The 20,150-nt window shown below is 34.7% G+C and overlaps 1 protein-coding gene across 6 annotated transcripts in view; it reads left to right on the forward strand.

The window, feature by feature from the left end:
* Positions 1–12,456, forward strand: part of RIF1 (replication timing regulatory factor 1) — a 68,248-nt gene extending 55,792 nt beyond the window's left edge. For 5 of the 6 annotated variants that reach the window (XM_042948759.1, XM_042948761.1, XM_042948760.1 and 2 more), the window contains 11 exons: positions 497–616; positions 1,576–1,727; positions 2,108–2,188; positions 2,476–2,530; positions 2,889–6,152; positions 8,037–8,180; positions 8,495–8,572; positions 8,661–8,776; positions 9,837–9,990; positions 11,575–11,683; positions 12,160–12,456. In XM_042948759.1, coding sequence (XP_042804693.1) covers positions 497–616; positions 1,576–1,727; positions 2,108–2,188; positions 2,476–2,530; positions 2,889–6,152; positions 8,037–8,180; positions 8,495–8,572; positions 8,661–8,776; positions 9,837–9,990; positions 11,575–11,683; positions 12,160–12,374 — 4,488 coding nt within the window. In that variant the 3' untranslated portion in view covers positions 12,375–12,456. The remainder of the gene's footprint in view (positions 1–496; positions 617–1,575; positions 1,728–2,107; positions 2,189–2,475; positions 2,531–2,888; positions 6,153–8,036; positions 8,181–8,494; positions 8,573–8,660; positions 8,777–9,836; positions 9,991–11,574; positions 11,684–12,159) is intronic. The other variant, XM_042948762.1, reaches the window with a different exon arrangement.
* The last annotated feature ends 7,694 nt before the right edge of the window (positions 12,457–20,150 follow it).

The raw sequence follows: 20,150 nt of genomic DNA on the forward strand, positions 1-20,150 counted from the left end.
ATGTATCTTATTCTTAGAATTTGTAAAATTCTCAAAGCATTCAGATTTTATAAAATTTCTAAAAATGGTGCACAAGAGCTGTGTAGGTTAGAAATGTCAAATCTGTTTGATGTTGAATTATACAATGGCTCTTTTCTTTGACATGACTTTAATAAGTTTGAATAATGAGAAAGAATTTTAATATTTGAAATGAGCATTTATTACACTAGAATTTTCAAAGCATGAAAAGGAGAAGTAGAGCATTTGTACTTTTTAGCAGTTTTAATTTTGGGGCGCTTGGATGGCTCAGTTGAGCTTCTGACTTCAGCTCAAGTCACGATCTCATGGTTTGTGGGTTTGAGTCCTGTGTTGGGCTCTGTGCTGACAGCTCAGAGCCTGAAGCCTGCTTCATATTCTGTGTCTCCCTCTCTCTCTGCCCCTTCCCCACTTGGCACGTGCACACTCACTCTCAAAAGCGTTAAAAATTTTTTTAATTGTTTTATTTTTAATAAAACAGACAGAGAATTCACAGTTAAATATGAAGATAAGTGGCATGGAAAGAAAATCAAGTGGAAAAAGAGATTCTTTTTTGGCACAAACAAAGGATGCGAAAGAAAATATGAAACCACCAGGCCAAGTATGTTTTTCCAAAATTTATTTAATAGAACTTTTAGACTATATGGTAGCTTGAGAATGTATAACTTCTAATTGGAAGAAAAAGCTACTAAAGGCTAAATAAAAGGATTAAAGAAGAATTAGAGAGTTTGGTCTAAAAGAACTTAGGATAGCATGGAAATCTAGAAACTTTGGGAGATGATTCATTCTTCCTGAGGTTTAAGTCTGTTTAATATGTAGCATCCATTAAGTATAGTTAATTCAGGCACCTATCCATTAAGTATGGTTAATCCGTTAAGTTCCTTGAAATGGAATCAACTATAGGTATGAATAATTATAGAATAGGTAGCATCAGAGACTGTTTTAGAACTTCTGGTAAAAGAGAACACAGAGGTAAGACATCTAAATCTAAAACTCATAATCTTAACTAGTTGCCAGTCAACTGATCTTCAGACAATAATTGTCTCTTCCGTGACGTCCAATAAGGATATTCTGGAGTCTTGAAACCATGGCCTTTGGCAAAATGAAAGAATGTTATGTTTTAAGGAATGACTCCAATACAGTCAGGTAGCAACTATGATATAGAATGAAAACATTTGCATTGAAAAATAGTAAAAGTAACAGTAGCAGTGTTCTTGGTCTGTAGTGCATATTTTTTTGGCAACTTTTACTTGACTAGTTTATGCTTCAGCTTGAGAGCTGGTGATACACTCTCTTGCCAAACCATTTGATTTTCATATGTTGTCCTGAAAACCATATTTGCCTGTGCTTTGTTGGTAACTTGCCTACTTTTTAAAAAGGTGTAATAATTTTTACTTTCCGAATTTTTTTTAGAGGTAGAATGAAAGCGAGCGACATTGTACTAATTATTAACCAAGGATATCATATAGATTTGAATTTCAAACTTCTTAGTCATTATTGAAGACCTTTTCTAGAGGGCTAGAAGAGAGATTGGTACGTTTGCTTTTTTAAAATTTGCAGTTGAAATTAGAGTCGCCTTCTCCAAAAACAAAGAGTGAAATGCCTTTGGAAGAAGAAAAGGCTGTCGACTTTGTGTTTATACCTTCCGAAGGAAAAGAAGCAAAGGAAAGAATACTAACTGAACATCAGAAAGAAGTACTCAAAACAAAGAGGTTTGTAGTCCTTTTATCTTGAATTAGATATTCTGTATTCACATTTAGATGTCGTGCAGCAATTATAACTTTCTGCTTAGAACTGAGGTACTGTATGTAAAATCTGTATTTTAATGCCAGAAAATATGTGCCATACATGGTTGCATTTCATAATGCATATGGTAACTTAGTTACGTACCAAATATTTCTGAATTCAGAGGTGAATCATTAATGGAGGTATTGTTGGAGGAGAGGATAGGGAAGATGATTTCATGGAAAATAAGCATCTAAGCCTTGATTTTATATTGTTCTTAAAAGACAATTAGATGTACAGTTTTAAGTTTAATTTCTAATTGTAGAAATGTCGCATTTTGAAGTTACTTATGTAAGATCTTTTTTAGGTGCGATATTCCTGCCATGTATAATAACCTGGATGTTTCACAGGATACTTTGTTTTCTCAGTATACTCCTGAAGAGTCTTTGTAAGTATGGAAGATGTTGAAGTAACTGGTTTTCTAATTTTTAATTAAAAGTAATTTATGGGCAGCTGGGTGGCTCAGTTAATTGTCTGACTCTGATTTTGGCTCAGGTCATGATCTCACAGCTCGTTTTGAGCCCCACATCGAGCTCTGAGCTGACACCAGGGATCCTGCTTGGGATTCTGTCTCTCCCTGACTCTCTGCCTCTCCCCTACTCTCTTTCTCTCTCTCTAAAAAGAATAAATAAAATTTTTAAAAACAGTATTTTAATTTGCACATTTTTATTTCAGGGAAGTTCCTACTTTAACTGAAAAATCAAAGGAAGATTCCAAGGTGATATTTAAGGTATATTTGGTATTTCATATTTTAGGGTTTTTAGAATTGCCATTCCATTATGAAGTCTTGTGTATTAATTTTAAGATGTATTGCATAATCTCTTAACTCTTATTGGCAGACTTTGGCAGAATTGTAGTCATTGTATTTGTGGGTATTTGTGTGTTTAAAATAAATATATTTGGCTTTTTTAAATATTTATAATTAGAAACACAAATTAACGGGTGGCCACCACCACCTTTGGAATATTTGCAAAATATTGAAAGTCAAGTGTTACCTTTTGAGTTACTGAAGTTTTATACTAAGATATCCTCACAAAGTCAGACTTATTTGCAGACTAATCTATATATGTGTGTGCTTTTCTGTGCAGGAGGAACAAATGGAGAGTGACATTGTCATTCCTCAAGATGTCACAGAAAACTGTGGTATGGATGAACATCCTGAAAAGGGTTCCCTTTCAAATAATGAGAGTGGTTCTATTGAAGAAACCAGCGCAGACATACTGAGCAGTAATAATGATGCCAGAAAGAAAGCTTTAATTTCATCAACGAAAACACCAACTGAATATGCATCTAGTGCAGAAAATACTTTTGGTGTCAACAGTAGCTCAGTTTCTAATGTCATCATTTCTGGAACTCCCCCACAGCCTACAAGTCGGAGGCAAACTTTTATTACTTTGGAGAAGTTTGATGGTTCAGAAAATAGACCTTTTAGTCCATCTCCCTTAAATAATATGTCATCAACTGTTACAGTGAAAAATAACCAGGAAAACATGAGTAAAACAGATATTCCATCAAAAACAAAGAAAAGAGAAATAGCTCTTGTAAAATCTGACTCTGAAAAAATAGTGCATGGAATTAAGAGATCAAGCCGAAAGTCGAGTAAAGGTGAACAAACTGGGAATAAAAGGTCTAAGCTCTTAATGAGATCTGAGCAGGAGAAAAATACTCAGGAATCTGTTGATGGAATGGTAGCCTTAGAAAATAACCAACCTGGTTTGCTTAATCAGACAGAATGTATGTTAGATAATAACCATACTCATCTCTCTGAATCTGCAATGGAGTATGAGGATACGGTGCTTAAACCAACAATAGAAAATGCAGTGTTATTAGAAAACAGTACTGTAGAAGACAAAACATTAGGAATTAATTTAGAATCCAAAGAAAATACACCCCCAACTGTAACACCAGCAGATCAAATAGTAGATGACGATAGTACTGTTCAGATAACTCCAAGCCAAAAAACCCTTAGACGATCGTCAAGGCGACGTTCAGAAATAGCAGAGCCCACCACTGACAGCCAAGAGAAAGAAAATAATCAAAAAAAAGAGAGACGTAAAGAAGAAGAAAAACCTCTTCAGAAGAGCCCATTGCAGGTAAAAGATGACTTGTTACTTAAGCAAAAACTGATTTCTGAACAAACTGTGCAGGAAAATGTAGAGAAAGGAACTAACTTACATGAGAAGACTTTTGGGGAAACCAGCACTAATGCTGAAATTGATGAAAGTAAAAGAAAGCTAGACCTTGAGAATATTAAATCTGAGGGCGACGGTGCTCAGGACATTGCAGAAAAGTCCTCTGAAAAACCAGTAAGTGGACGAACACGGTATCAAACAAGAAGAGCATCCCAAGGTTTACTATCCAGCATTGAAAACTCAGAATCTGATAGTTCTGAGGCAAAAGAAGAAGGTTCTAAAAAGAAGAGATCTGGAAAATGGAAAAACAAAAGCAGCGATAGTGTTGACATTGAAGATCAAGAAGAGAAAGTGGTAAAACAAGAATGTATAAACATTGAAAACCAGACACTTGATTGTAAAGCAAATTCTGACGTAGACCGAGACATAAAGTCTCAGATTTGTGAACAAAAAGATGAGAGTAGTGTAACTCTTGAAGATTCTACAGTATCTTCAGATTTATTGCAGGTTTCTGATGACGTATCAAATACTTACGAGGGAAAAATCAAAACCAACAAGTGTGCAGAATATTCTTTTTCAAACCCATCAGTGCCAGAATCAAATCTCAGGACTAGAAATGCCAGTAAGAGATTACAAAAACGAGATTCTGTAGAAAATAACAGTGTGGGAGAATCTTCAAAAATAGGGACATCAGACATTTCTTTGCTTTCTGAAAAATCTTCTCAAACACTTGAATGCCAACATAAGAGAAGTAGGAGGGTAAGGCGATCTAAAAGTTGTGAGTGCTGTGGAGAAAAATCACAACCTCAGGAAAAGTCACTCATTGGGTTAAAGAATATGGAAAATTACGATGTAAAGGTCACTGAAACAAAAAAGACAGACATGCAAACAGCTGTACCTGTATCAGAAACTTCTAAAGTTAATCTGTACTCGGAGGTAAAACTTTCAGATGAGCATCATGCTGTGAATTTTCATTTGGGTCTCAAGGAGGAGAATGATACTGTTAATGATTCGTTAGTCATATCTGAGACTGAGTTCAAAGAAGATACTGTCCAAAACCCTCTTCCTTCCGAAGTAGTGAATTTTGAACAAGAAACTTGTGATACGAATTCTGCAGAAGCAACATCTCTTGAGAGCCAAGGGCCGTCCAATAAAAAATGTAAAACTGTTGGCCCATCTTTAGATGATTCCAGAGATAATTCACTGGAATATTCTACTTTGGAGATTAACAAAGAAAAGCCAGAGGCTGTCCTGGAGAAGGAACTAACAATAGAGAACATTGCCAGTGTTGAAACAAATGCATGTGAAGCTGAAGCAATATTTAATCCAGAAGTAGTAGAAGCTGTTGAATTGGATACAGAAAGTGATCAATCTGAAGCAGGCTTATCTGAACAAAAGGATGCCAAAACTGTTGTTTTTGAAGAAGAGGTAATGGAGATAAACAGTGAAAGATGTGATAACTCTGAAGCAGAGGCAGCTGAAGAACCGAATGCCGAAGAAACAGTAACTAAAGAATTTAATTCTGGTATTGGTTATTCTGATGATACCACACCTATAAAAGTGAGTGCTCAGGCAGAGATACCTGAACAAACAGCACTTGGGGAATTAGATGAAGGAAGTGATGAATCTAGTCCAAACTCATCTGAAGAAATGAATGCTAAAATGGAAAATTATGAAGAGACAGTGATTAGTGAGGTAAATGCTGAAGCTGACCAAGTCAGTGAAACAGAGGATGGGGACTTGACGACTAAAATATCTACTAAGCTTGTACAGGCCAATACAAAGACATTGACTATGGGAATCGACAGCTTTGTTTTCAACACCCTTGAGATGAGTATTGAAGAAGGAAAGGTGGACTCTAATAAAACTGAAGCAAATATTGAACTTAGTAAGTCTGAAGAAACAACATTAGATGACAATCAAATGGTAGAAGGGAATGATGAAATTTTACAAGAAATTCACCATACTTCAGAGAAAGTGGAGGAAACCTCACAGTCTCTGACATCTGAAACAGCCATCTCCGAACTAATAACAGAAGACAATAATGCATCTCCTCAAAAATTAAGGGAACTTGATCCTTTACTTCTATCAGCAAATGGCAGTCCTAGTGGCATGCAGACACGCTGTGTCTGGTCTCCTTTGGCTTCTCCATCCACCAGCATTTTAAAGAGAGGATTAAAAAGACCACATGAAGATGAGATATCGTCACCTGTTCACAAGGTAGGGGAATTGAGGTTGAATATTAATTAGCCCATATTTACTTTGAGTATTTTGGTCATACAGTGACACCTGTTGAATGACAGAATATTAGGCCACTTATTTTTGAATGTTTACCAAGGTGACTAGGGAAAAGGGCAGGCAGAAGGAAAAGTGTTGATAAAAGGGGACTTAGATCTGTCTTTACTTGAGGACACTGAAGATTTTCAGCCATGTACATTTTTCACCTTTTGCAGAATTGGTGAGGATTTCTCATAATTTTTTTGTTTTGTTCATAACATGAGGAAGCATTTAGAAATGGTGGTAAAACAGCTTTAGTTAGCATTTACTGTGTGGTAGGACATTGTATGGTCTGTTTCACATTGAAGTGTTTATATAAACTCATTTCCAGACCTTACAACGAAAAAGTCTCAGGCTGTGCCTTTATCAATTTCTGGATGGGATTGCATTTCTAATTTTATTTCCCCATCTTCACTAAAGTCACTCCTTTAGTTTGTGAAAATCGATTATCTGTGTATCTGATTTAGCTCCTGACCCTATAACTTACACATAGTTTGTTGATTGAATAAATTAAAAAAGGAAAAGTTACACATGCTTACATAGCTGAGCTTGTCCTCTGCTTAGCAAAGAAGTTCTGAAAAGGTATGTGAGCATTCTTTAACTTTAAAATTGAATCTGCCATTTACTGCAGAATATGTGTGTTTATATATACAAACATGCTTTATAGACCTAAGATATACTTAATTTTGCCTTTAGCAAGGACATTGTGAAGACTTCTCAAATACACCAAAAATTCTTACACTGACAGTTCAGTTTTTTGGTTTTGTTTTGCTTTGCTTTTATTTTGAGGCTGTGTGTGTATGTATGTGTGTGTGTGTGTGTGTGTGTTTTGTAAGTATCTTAAGTTTAATTAAGTTGTCCATAGAAGTCTTTGAAAAGTATGAAGATAGAATGCTTTTTCTTCAGTATAATTTATTTTTCTTCTGTATATATATTTTAGATTGGTGATAAAAGTTAACTAGTTATGTTTTGCTTGATAGTACCTCATATTTAATTTTTATGTAGGCAACAGTAAGACATTGTAGTTTCCTATAGCAAATACATACAGAATCTGCCCATTCTTGGGCATACATATATATATATATATATGTATGTATGTGTATATATATATATATATATATGTGTATATATATATGTATGTATGTATATATATATATGTATGTATATATATATACACATATATATATATATGAGGATTTCTCATGATAGTTTTTTTGTTTTGCTCATAACGTGAGGAAGCTATATATATATAGTTAATGGCATAAATGCTCTATTGTGTATTTATATCAAATAGCTGAATGAATGAACACATCATAAGAGTTTAGTAGAAGCTAAAATGACTTCATGCTGGGACTAAGAAAGACAAAAATTGCCACTCAGTTGCTGTGATTCTGGTATCCTCAAAGAGTTTAGAACAGAGGTTAGTAAGACACACCAGAGCCCAGTTAGTACCATTTCTACCTCTTTACCTTATTTTTTTTAAGTTACTGTAGTAAGCCTACAAAGTGAGTAGAATTTGATGATACAATTTCAACTGCTGCATACAATTTCATTGTTTCTGCCACTGTCCCTGTTTCAGTCTTTGTTGGTATATATTATGTAGAGACTATTTAGAACATGGATGATTGGAATGATCTGTGGTATTAAGTAATATCTATGAAAGCAGCCATTAGGAAGAACTACAGCAATGTGCAGTTGGCTTCTACTGAAGTAAATTAAGCTTCTAAACCCACATTCTATTTCAGGGAGGCCTGATAATGAGAATTTATGGTGTGAATTTTTTTTAACTTTAATTATGTTAAATAAAAACATGACCTGTGTTTTCAGGTTCGCCGTGTCTCCTTTGCAGATCCAATATACCAAGCAGGATTGGCAGATGACATTGATAGGCGATGCTCTATCGTTAGATCCCATTCTTCAAATAATTCTCCCACAGTAAAAAGTGTTAAAACTTCACTTACACAATCTAAGGTAAGCTGTAGGCTTTGAAATATGCATATATGTATTCAGGCATAGAAATGAGTTAAGTATAATTTGTCTTAAAAATAATAAAGAACAAAATTTCTTTGGTTTGGATGTATTGTTTTGTCTGTGACATGGTAAGCAAACACGAAGAATGGGAAGAGACAGTAAGACAGCAAGTAATTGATTAGGTAATAGTTGATTACATTTTTTCATTTTCTCAAAATTTTAGGAAATTACTGCAATCTAAGTAATAAAATTATAAAATTAGAGTTTCTAGGGTTCTGAGTGAGTTTTTTTTTTCTCTTCTTTCTTCTGTCTAGCATAATGCCACTTCAACCAAAGGATTTCTGTCCTCAGGATCACGTAGCCCTAAATTTAAGAGCTCAAAGAAGTGTTTAGTAAGAAGTGCTTTAGTTTTCATGCAACTTTATTTTTCATGTTCAGTCAGGTGACCTCTGTTTAACGGCTTTTGAAATTTATTCTAAGATTACAGAAATGGCTAAAGAACCTGTGCCGTGTCCAGCAGAAAGTGTTTACCCAGCTTTGGTGAACTGTGTGGCTCCAGTGGATATCATTTTACCTCAGATTACATCAAATATATGGTAAGGAGTTATTTATACTGGTCTAATACTTCAAGATGCCACTTGTTTAAGAGGAAAAGTTAAATGAGGTTCTCCTATTTAGAACTGATTTACATGCACTTTCACACATTTTATTTGAAAAATAAAAATTTATCTGGGAAGATGAGGCAGATAGGGCAATCAGAGAAGCATCTATCATAATTAACTAATGTCTAAGATAATTGTGCTCAATATTTGCCAGGTGCTATGCTGAACTCTTTGCATATGTTCTTATTTAATCCTAATTATAAGTCCCATAAGGAGTATATTTATTATTTTCCACTTTATAAGATGAAGTTTACAAAAGTTAATCCACCAAAGTCAGGTAGCCATTAAATCATAATGTAGGTGAAATCTGACTGACACACATTGGGTTTATTCTGTGTCTACTGCTATTGCTTAAGCTGGACAAACATGTCAAATTCAAATTTTGTTTTAACTTAAATGTACATGTGGCTATCCTCAGAGTGGGTTAAGTGTGCCTGTATAAATGCAGTTATGACTGAGCATAAGTCAGGAAATTCAACTGGATAGGCCATCACAAATAGAATAACTATAGAGTTGCCTGGTTGGCTTAGTTAAGTGTCTGACTTTGGCTTATGTCATGATCTCAAGGTTCTTGGGTTAGAGCCCCACATCAGGCTCTGTGCTGACAGCTCAGAGCCTGGAGCCTACTTCAGCTTCTGTGTGTGTGTGTGTGTGTGTGTGTGTGTGTGTGTGTGTGTGTGTCTCTGCCCCTTCCCCATTTGAGCTCTCTCTCTCAAAAATAAACAAACTTTAGGGCGCCTGGGTGGCTCAGTCTGTTAAGCATCTGACTTCAGCTCAGGTCTTGATCTCATGGTTCATGAGGTCAAGCTTTGCATTGGGCTCTGCGCTAACAATGCAGAGCCTGCTTGGGATTCTCTCTCCCTCTGTCTCTTCCCCTTCCCCCACTCGTGCTCTTTCAAAATAAATAAGTAAACTTTAAAAGATAAGTAAACATTAAAAAATAGCTATAAAACTATATGATGACGTATTTCTCCTTTTTCTCTTACCTCTTTAGGGCAAGAGGACTGGGACAGCTCATTAGAGCTAAGAATATAAAAACAATTGGTGATTTGAGTACTCTTACAGCATCTGAAATAAAAACTCTTCCTATCCGTTCTCCAAAAGTGTCCAATGTAAAAAAGGCTCTCAGAGTTTATCATGAGCAACAGGTAAACTTCAATGTTAATAAATCATGTATAGATAAATGATTTAGCAATACAATTACAGAAGTTTGTACTGTTGCTTAAAAACTCATTTTATGTCACCTCCCCTCCACCCCCCCCCACCCCCCGCCCCCAGGTAAGAGTAACTTAGAAGGTCACTTTATAATTTTATAGACAAAGTTGGCTTCTTGAGTTTGTATACTGTCTTTGTGTAATGCATCTCTTCTTCAGTTCTCCTACCCCCTTGTCTCATTCGTTTCCACCAAATTCGTGATTGTGGTTTTGTGGCTGCTATTCCTAAAACCTGGTCGTTCAAATCTAAACATTGTAATAAAAATCTTGAAAATTTGTAATCAACAGTACTTTGGTCTTGATATCCAAGACGACTGGGACTAATTTTTCTTGCTCTTATCAACTTTCTGCACATATTTTGGCTTATAGACATTTTTGAAGATTGTCCACCCACCCCCCCCACCCCCCCCGCCTGCCCATAATATATACAGAAGATTCTGTATATTATTTCAGAAGGATTTAGATTGTACTGAAACCCATTCAGAGACCCTTTATGTGTCCATTGAGATTATGCAAAATTGTGAATAAATGTGGGGGGGGAGATGTTAAGATTGAAAAACCAGTGTTTATGTTAGAATTTCTGAGACTGCACCTTACTGCTGAAGACTTCTATTTTCTTGAAAGTCTTTGATTGAAAGATTATTTGTGATCTTTAAAAACCTGTTAAACAAACAAACAAAGACTATATTAGTAATTTTCAGTCTCAAAGATCAGGAGCTCAGTGTCTGAAGTATACTCAGTGGTCTGTGGGCCCTGGGATTTGTCTCTGAAAATTAACATTTTTTAAAAGTGGTTTTATTGAAATACATTGATATACTGTAAGGCCCATCCAGAGCACACAATTGATTTTTAGTATATTCACAGAGTTACACAGTTGTCACCATGATCTAATTTTAGAGCATGTATTACCTCCCCAGAATGAAATCCTGTATAGCCCTTAGCAATCACTCCTCATTCTCACCCCCCCACTGATTTTTTTTTCTCTATAGACTTGCCTGTTGTGGGCATTTCACAAAACTGGGTTCATGAAACCTGTGGTCTTTTGTGACTGGCTTCCTTGAGCATAATGTTTTCAAAGTTCACATGTATCAGTATTTCATTCTTCTTTATGGCTAAATAATATTCTATTGTATGAAAATATAAAATCTTCATATAAATTCTGTATGTTATTTAAAGTTTAGAAATCTCTTCCTTGGGTTTTCTTTTCCCATGCTTCTACACTTGGGAAATATAATGTAATTTTCTTGGCTATCATGGATTTCTCTTAAGAAGTCCATTAGAAAATACGAATTCCTAATCAGCTCTTTGAGAAAACACTTTGTAATCCTGCTTTTTGTGTCGTAAGTAGAACATAGTTTCTTAGCAGTATTATTAGCTAAGTTAATAGTCATGTGATAGGCTGGGAAACATACTATGTCAGATTTTTTTCCAGCTTTAGTGTTTTTTAGTCGTTTTAAAAACAACTTTCCAATTTGTTGATTTTGTTTTTTTTTTTACTGGCCTGAATGTATAATCAAGGTAAAGTCTCGTGGACTAGAAGAGATACCAGTTTTTGATATTTCTGAAAAAACAATAAATGGAATACAAACTAAATCTCTCCCTTCTGATGAAGAAAGACTTGCCTCAGGTATATTTTAACAAAGTGGGACAATTTTATTTATAGGATCAGCTAACTTGAAGAAATATTGTTATTGTTCTAGTTTTAATTTGACCATGCTCTGTTAATTTGACCAGTTTTTGTGGTGGTGTTGTGCTAGTGGCCAGGTGCATGAGAAAGCAACTGATTTGACTTCAAGTACGCCTAGTTGTTTTTATCTAATTGTTAACTGCTATTCCATCAAGGTCTTAAATAGGGATATAAACTAAACATTGTGTTCCAGTTACGCTGTTAATAAAAATGAAATTGCCTGACCATTTCTTTAATGGCACAGAACAAACTATGGTAGATATTTCTGTTGGCCTTTTCCTTTTGAGGAGCAGGGATACAGCCTGCACTCCCAACTTAAATCCTAGGTACTTAAACTTTGTATTAACGTAAAAAGAGATATATACAACTTAATTTTTATCTCGGATAAATTGTGCTTTTTTTCTTTTTCTTTTTAGATTTAATTGATCCTGTTGCTTTAGAAACTTCATTACCTAAAAATCTTATGGCACAGATTAGTGCACTTGCTGTTCAACTGGATTCAGAAGATCTCCATAATTATTCAGGAAGCCAGCTGTTTGAAATGCATGAGAAACTTGGTAGCATGGCAAACTCAATAATAAAAAATTTGCAGTCACGCTGGAGGTCACCAGCCCATGAAAATTCCATTTAGTATCTTAAGAGAAAATTGAAGGTTTTTTGTTTTTTTAACATCACTGGATTTTTTTGATTCATAAAATAAGTTCTGAAATACAGCACAGTTTCAGTCTGACTGTTTGCAAAGTTGATATTTCAAACCCTGAAGGGCTGTGACTTATTACGTAAGTTCAGTTTGTAAGTTCATATGTAAAATTTTTGTTCATACATTTTCTTGGCTGCTATGCATAGCTTTTTGAAAAATTTAAATACCTTGCTGAAACCTGAAAAGCAAAAACTAGAAACAAAAGCATTTTATTTTACACGTCTTAAACTCCTGGATATTCTGATGAAATGTTCATGTAAAATACGTTATTTTAAGTAAAATTGAACATTTCTATTTGAATTTTTGCTGAACTGGTAAAACTGTTTATACTTTTTTTTTTTTTAATTTATATTTGTTGTGCCTGAGGTTTAAGAAATTTGTTCTTTGTAGAACACCTCAAAGGAGATGCAGAAGAATTGAAATGTTTTTTCGCAGATGTCAATTTTGGACACATTTCAAAAAAATACCAAAAGTTGCAACTTTTGGGGTTAATATATTAAAGCCGAATTTACTAAAATTCCATTCATTTGCATTAGCAAATATTTGTGCAACAGCATTGGTGAAAATTTAGTCGTTTGAGACCTACCCCATTCATTTTAAAATGCATGACTATTTGTACATTATGTATAGATTTAAATGTTTTTAATTTATAAATTCCAGCCTTTGTTAATGGCATGAATTTTCCTGCAGCTACTTGTGAATACCTTTGTTTAATAGAAACCTATTTTGTATATATTAAATGCTGAGAGATCAGTATGGACAGTTAGAAGTGATTTGTGGGCTTGCTGCAGATGATTGTAGGATTCTGTATCTACAAATACAAATAGTTTTGTACTTAGTAGTCTTAGTAAAAACATGAGTTTATTTTCTAAAGTAACCAGAATGAGTTATAGAAATGAGAAAGTGTTACATAAGAACTTTGCTATTCATACCTATACTTTTTTTTTTTTTTTTTTTTTTTTGGAAGGAGGGTGTCCACCACTAGAAAACGTGCTTCATCACATTTCTTTTTTTTTTAATTTTTTTTTTTTTTTTCAACGTTTTTTATTTATTTTTGGGACAGAGAGAGACAGAGCATGAACGGGGGAGGGGCAGAGAGAGAGAGGGAGACACAGAATCGGAAACAGGCTCCAGGCTCCGAGCCGTCAGCCCAGAGCCTGACGCGGGGCTCGAACTCACGGACCGCGAGATCGTGACCTGGCTGAAGTCGGACGCTTAACCGACTGCGCCACCCAGGCGCCCCCATCACATTTCTTTTTAATGGAGAGTTAGTATGACTATTTTTGTTACAACTTGGACTATAAGAAATCTAGACTTTATCTGCTCTTTTCACCTATACCTAAAGCAAACTTGGAAGAAATTTGAAATTGTTCTTTTGAAATATGTATGTTTTGCATAGTTTAAAAGAATAGGGTGTATATAATTAAAACGTTTGTAAATTTTACCATCTAGTATTAGTGCCTGACTTCCCACATTTGTTTCGTCTCTTCACAGTGAGAATATCTCATTTGCTCTCTGAATAGAATGAGTGAGTGACCTCAGTTTCATCCTTTATTCAGAACTTAACCAGATTGAAAAGGCACACATTATTCAGCAAGTTACAGCAAGTTTAATCCTTGTGTCTAGTTAATTCTTATAATACTCAGAAGGGGACCACCAGTCAGCCAGCAAAGTTGGTGTCAATTTCATAATTATAAAATAGTAGTTTATATCGTCTCTCTTTTCCCAGATTCTTTTTTATAGTAAAGAGGCACGTAAGTTTTTTTAGTTAACAGATGTAAGAAGGTGTGTGTGTGTATGTGTTTGTTTGGAGAGTTAAAATTGGCTTATTTCTTACTGTGTCTTAATGTTTGTGTTAACTGGTTGGTGAAATGAGTTCTAGGGAACATGAACAGTATAGCAGAAAATGTGACTAAAATGATTATCATTTACTTAAATCACTGAATTTGATACAAGCACAGCTATTAATTTTCAAATGTTATAGTTGCACAAGGATGTATTTTAAAATGTTTTTTGAAGGCAGAAACCAGCTTTCTAAATCTTCATTCCTGATATAGTTGTAAGCGTATATTTGAGGCACCTTAATTTTAATATTCTTGCCTTAAATGTTTCTGCACATTTTCCCCTGAATGATTCCTGAATAGCAAAAAGTATTAACACTCCTTGATCAGTTTCAGTGTGTTGTTTCACTATTAAAATAACATCAGTTTTCCAGCTATTTTCTAAGGGTTAATAAAACAAATGGCAAATATTAGTAAGAGAATCTAAATGTGATTTCTTATTTTATGCATTTATGAAAAGAATCTGGTTGCTTGCAGAAGCATAGTACAATTTATGTTCCAAATGGACTTTGTATAGTGGATTTAAATTTTCAGCATTGCAGTGAGCCCATTCTCAAAATGCTGTGACATTTGAACAAGTTTGAAAGCCATTGTTGAATGGTATGGAGCTTTTGTTCTAATTCCATATTGTCTAAGATGAATCGGGTTTTACACCTTGAAAGTAGTCAGGGATTCTGTTATATTTTAAGAACCATAAAAATGTCAAGCAATTTGGATTATGTTTTGCCTAAAATAAAAGTGGCAGGGCAAGAAACAAAATTAGGGGGAAAATGGGAGAGGGGTGTGTCTTTGTGTGTGTGTGTGTGTAAAATTTACAATTAGCATTTTTCTAAAAAATTAAAAAATTTTTTAATTAAAATAATTAAAAATAAGTGCCATTTAGAAAACCTTTCTTGGAATTTAACAGAAAATGTGAGTCAAAGGGGTCACATTTTCCCTTAATGCCATTCTTTTCCAACTTGACTTTACAACCCAGTAAGAAGGGCCTAGTTTCCGTCTTAACATTCTTTGTTATTGATTTTCAGGGAGATACTTTGCAGCTGGGCTAGGAGGTCATAAAATAGCAGCTATTGACAATATTACGATTTTGGTGGAAGGGAGAGAGCTGTTTGCTCAATAGCACAACCCTTGTCTGTTTTATTCCTAAGCCATCAGAAAGGTTATGTACATTGTATACAAACATTAAAGTTTTGACTTTTAACAGTGCTTCTCAAATTTGGCCTGTATGTATGAAAATGCAGATTATGATTCAGCATTTCTGGGCTTGAGGCCTAATAGTTCATGGCCAAAAATTTCCACATGATCCATACAAATGCTCATGTCTGTGGGTAGGCCTAAGATGCTTCAGGCTGCGAATTAGGTGATAATAACTCAAGCAGGTTTAAATCCCAGGAATTGTTGCTACAAAAGATAAAGATTAGTATTTTTTAAAATAATTTTTTTCCAGATTTATGTTTGGGGGTACAGACTGGTCTTGAAGCCTTCAAATTAAAGTTCAAAGTTTTTTCAAGAGTTAAAGGTAGAATTTTGCCTCATTTGGAGCCTTTTTTAAATATGGAAGATTTACGGTATTGGAGAGATTTATGTTTTTAGGCAGGCAGTTCTATATTTCATATTGTAAAGAACCTTACTAAGCAGATTAGACGATTTGAACCTTTTTCATTAGTGTATGTGGATTATTTTCTCATTTTTCTAATATAAAAGTAAAATTTCAAATATTAGGAATGTATTTAGTCTCTAAATCTTGCCTTCTAAGTTATGGGGCTTCATATTTTACTAATAAACATTGAAAACAGACTACCCCTAATTAAGATTAACTTGGCAGTAAAGTTAGCAGTACCAAAATAAGTCCTAAAAGATGTGAGTTGTCATTTTACTAAAGACTTCTGGTTACTTTGCCATTACATTGTTGACAGTTTGTGTCATCTTAAAATGGTGTTTGAAAAACAAATAATTTTTCCCAAAAAATGAGTTTCTCTGGGCATTGTTATGTTGTGTTTCCCTAACATATTTTAAATGCTTTTTGTGTGGATTGCACTCCTTCCGAGCACTTAAGAAAATGTAGCCAGAAGTTAGGTAATGGGTTTTTTAAATTGATTTATCAAAATTTGTTGATTTTTTTTTTTTTTTTTAATCTGTAAAATAAATCTGGGCTTTGGTTTGCAATGGTCCAGTTGATGATAATGTCTGTTATATGCCAGCCTTTGTATATTGCTTTTTTTTTTTTTTTTTAATTTTTTTTAAATGTTCATTTATTTTTGAGAGAGAGCACAAGCAGGGAAGGGCAGAGAGAGACACACACAGAATCCAAAGTAGGCTCCAGGCTCTGTCAGCACAGAGCCCGATGTGGGGCTCGAACTCATGAACTCTGAGATTGTGACCTAAGCCAAAGTCAGACACTTAACTGAGCCACCCAGGTGCCCCTGTATATTGCTTTTTGAAAGTATGTATTAAAATCTGAGTCACGAGGATTTGAAGATCCTTAGATATTTAAGAGTAGAATTGAGTATTCACTCAGTTCTTTAATAGAATGTTAAATTTTATAACATGGTCTTAACCATTTTTTTCTTTAAATACCAAAGAATATTTAAAACCAAACATGAAGTGCCAAGCTGTAAATGCTTACTTTCTTGAAGTATACCATTAGAAGAAAAGATAATCTCTCCCTTTACCTGAGAGTATAAGATTGAAGGCAATATTTTAAATTGATATCACATGGAATAAGAGAAGTATATAGCCTTTTAGTATAGGAACAGTCCTATATACTTTGAAAATAGCTGGTAGTTATCTTATATCCTATACACATAGTACCAGAACTGGTACTAATAAATACCCTGAATAATTGAGATCTACATTATTTATGGGTTACTCATCTGGCTCGGTCACTGGTAGAGCATGCAACTCCTGAGCTCAGGGTTGTGGGTTCGAGCCCTATGTTGGGTGTACAGATAACTTAAACATAAAATCTTAAAATATATATATACACGTTATCTAATATTCTGCCCCCCAAAACAGTAGATAAAACGACTTCCAACAATAGGCAGAATCATTCCTTAAATGAATAAATTGGGTATAACTAGGAAGTTCACTTTCAAAATAAAGTCACGGAATGGAAAATGGAATATTGTGTAATAGCTGTTTTGATAATTGAGTAATTAGATGTCTAAAGAAATTTTTATTTTTGTAGAATGGGAATTTTCTAAAAGAAGAATGAAATTAACAAAGAATTTGAGTGTAGAAACTGAAAGATGTCAGTCCTAACCTAGTAAGTTTTTATGAACAGGTCAAAAAACTATAGCCTGCCACCTGTTTTTTATACTTCCTGAGAGGTAGGAATAGTTTGTACATTTTCTAAAAGGTTGGAAAAGAAAAAAGTAATATTTTGTGACACATGAAAGATGAAATTAAAATTTCAGTGCCAGTAATAAGGTTTTATTGGGACACAGCCATGTTTATCTACATACTGTCTTTGGCTGCCTTCCTGCTGCAACAGTAGATTGGAGTAATGTGACAGACTGTATGGCCTATTAACACCTAATGTTCACATATTTGGCCCTTTTGCATAAAGTTTACTGTTCCCTGGTACAAAGGGTATGTTTGTTCATATATGGCACGTAAGTCCATTTGGTCATTTGCTTCTAAATGGCAAAACGGGGATCTTGCTTCCTTAAATCCTTAATTTATTGTTGTTACTTAGATTTTACAAAAATGTGTTCTCCTGATTCCACTTATATCTTAACAATATTGCTCAAATACATATATACTAGGAGGTACTGGTACTCTTTATGTATACTTTTTTCCTCCTATTTAAACTCAGATTATAGTTCTGTGTTTGCCATGGATGTTGAGGGGCGTTGATGTGAGGGAAAGGCATCTGACATTCAGTGGTTCTGTCATTCCTGTGAAATAAATTGGGAGTTTAGGGAGTTTGCTTTCTGTGTTGGTGAGGAATTAATGCTTTCAATCTATCTGAACACTACCTCCTGTGGATAGACTTGACTAAATGCACTTAGACTGAGAGAAGCCAAATCAGTCATTTATTAGCCTATGATAATTTTTGTTCCCACCACTTGATAAACTCGAAGAGAACTTAGTTTTACATTGAAAATATTTATATTTGATAAGTCAAATGACTTAAGTTGAAATTTCACAGAAGTACCTGTTCATCACTCAATTAACTGCACTAGTATTTGGGAAATAAGGATGTAGTCAGTATTATTTGTGTAATGCTTTATACAGTGTTTGAAGCAGGTAGACCAATATTAAAAGTTTATTTTCAGGTTCATTATGATCGGATTCAAGGAGGGAGAATCTCTGTCTTACCCACCATAAAACTTTTCATGATCTATTGAGAGCTGTTATCACTTGCCAATTGAAACTGGATATTGAAACATTTTTAAAGAAATGCACTTTAATCTGAAATAAAACTATAAAAACTAAGCAATTCTGGCACTGTTTTTGTTTTGTTTTTGCTTTGAAATTCATAAGATTAGCATAATCAACATACATAAAGTGAACACTGTCCCTCCAGAAACACATGAGCTATTCATATTTTATGGCCTATCATAGCCTTAGAAGAGGTTCTTTTTCTTGTCCTAGTTTTATAGGTTTCACACTTCTAGATAACATATCTATATTAAAATTGAATAGACAATGATACTGAAAAATACTGTATTAGTTTACTATGGCTGCTATAACAGAGTCACAAACGGAGTGGCTTAAACAACAGAAATTTATTGTCTCACAGTTCTGGAAGCTCGAAGCCTTGAGACCAGTTGTTGGCAGGGTTGGTTTTTTGTAAGGGCTGTGAGGAAGACCTCCGTGCTTCTCTAGCTTCTGGTGCTTTCCTAGCAATATTTGGATTGGCATGTAGAAGCTTTGCTCTGATCTCCACTTTCATCTTCACCTGGTGTTCTCCATGTGTGTGTATTTGTCCAGACTTCTTTTATAGACATCAGTTCTGTTGGTTCTGAGCTCACTTCATTTTAACTACTGACTTTTGCAGGGACCCTAGTCATAAATAAGGTCACATTGAGGCACTAGGGGTTAGGAGTTGTGGAAACCTGAAGAACCCATAACGTGAATTTCACAAGAGTAGCCCTGAATAATAGTACCATGAGCACTGGTTATCAGGGGAACTGTGTGACTCCAGTATAACTTCATTCATCAGTTCCTCTCTTTATTATAGTCTCTTGAAGATGGTATGAACAGCTAGTCACTGAGGATCTTTGCAGCCTTAGGTCTTCACATTTGTGTAATTTGTAGGTGTCTGTACAAAGGACTTCCCTGGTATCGCTGTACTGACAAAAATGGGGGTCTAGCCTTTCAAACAGGAGGCTAGAAATAGAAAGTTGGATGAGCCAGGAAAGTTTGAACCCTGGATGTGGATTGTCTGTTTTAAGGTGTATCCATTGTGATTGTTTTAAGATGTGATTAATAGGATTCACTTTAAGGTAATGGAAGGAGGGCATTGGTAGGGTAGAGACAGAACAAGATTAGTCATGAATGGAAAACTTTTGAGGCTAGGAAGTGAGTATAGTTGGATTCTCTACTTTTGTATATGTTGAAAATTTTCCAAGCTTTTAAATAAAAGTCCTAGAGTTAGGTTAAAATTGTCTGTTTAATAGCAACTGCAAAGTGTGCTTTGGCAGTCTTAAAAAGTGAAATTTCAGAACTAAAACATTTATTATAACTGAGACAGCCTATACTTTGTTCTGGAAGTTGGAAAACCATGCACAATGGTATTGCTGTCATTTAACCTGGATTTTATCCCAGTTAAAATGAAGATTGAAGATGGGAGGAGAGAGTGGCTGTCTTGCCCACCATTACACTTTTAAGGCATGGCCTGCTTTTTTCACAGGACTCT

Source organism: Panthera leo, chromosome C1 (genome assembly GCF_018350215.1).
Source record: "Panthera leo isolate Ple1 chromosome C1, P.leo_Ple1_pat1.1, whole genome shotgun sequence".
Classification (NCBI taxonomy): Eukaryota; Metazoa; Chordata; class Mammalia; order Carnivora; family Felidae; genus Panthera; species Panthera leo.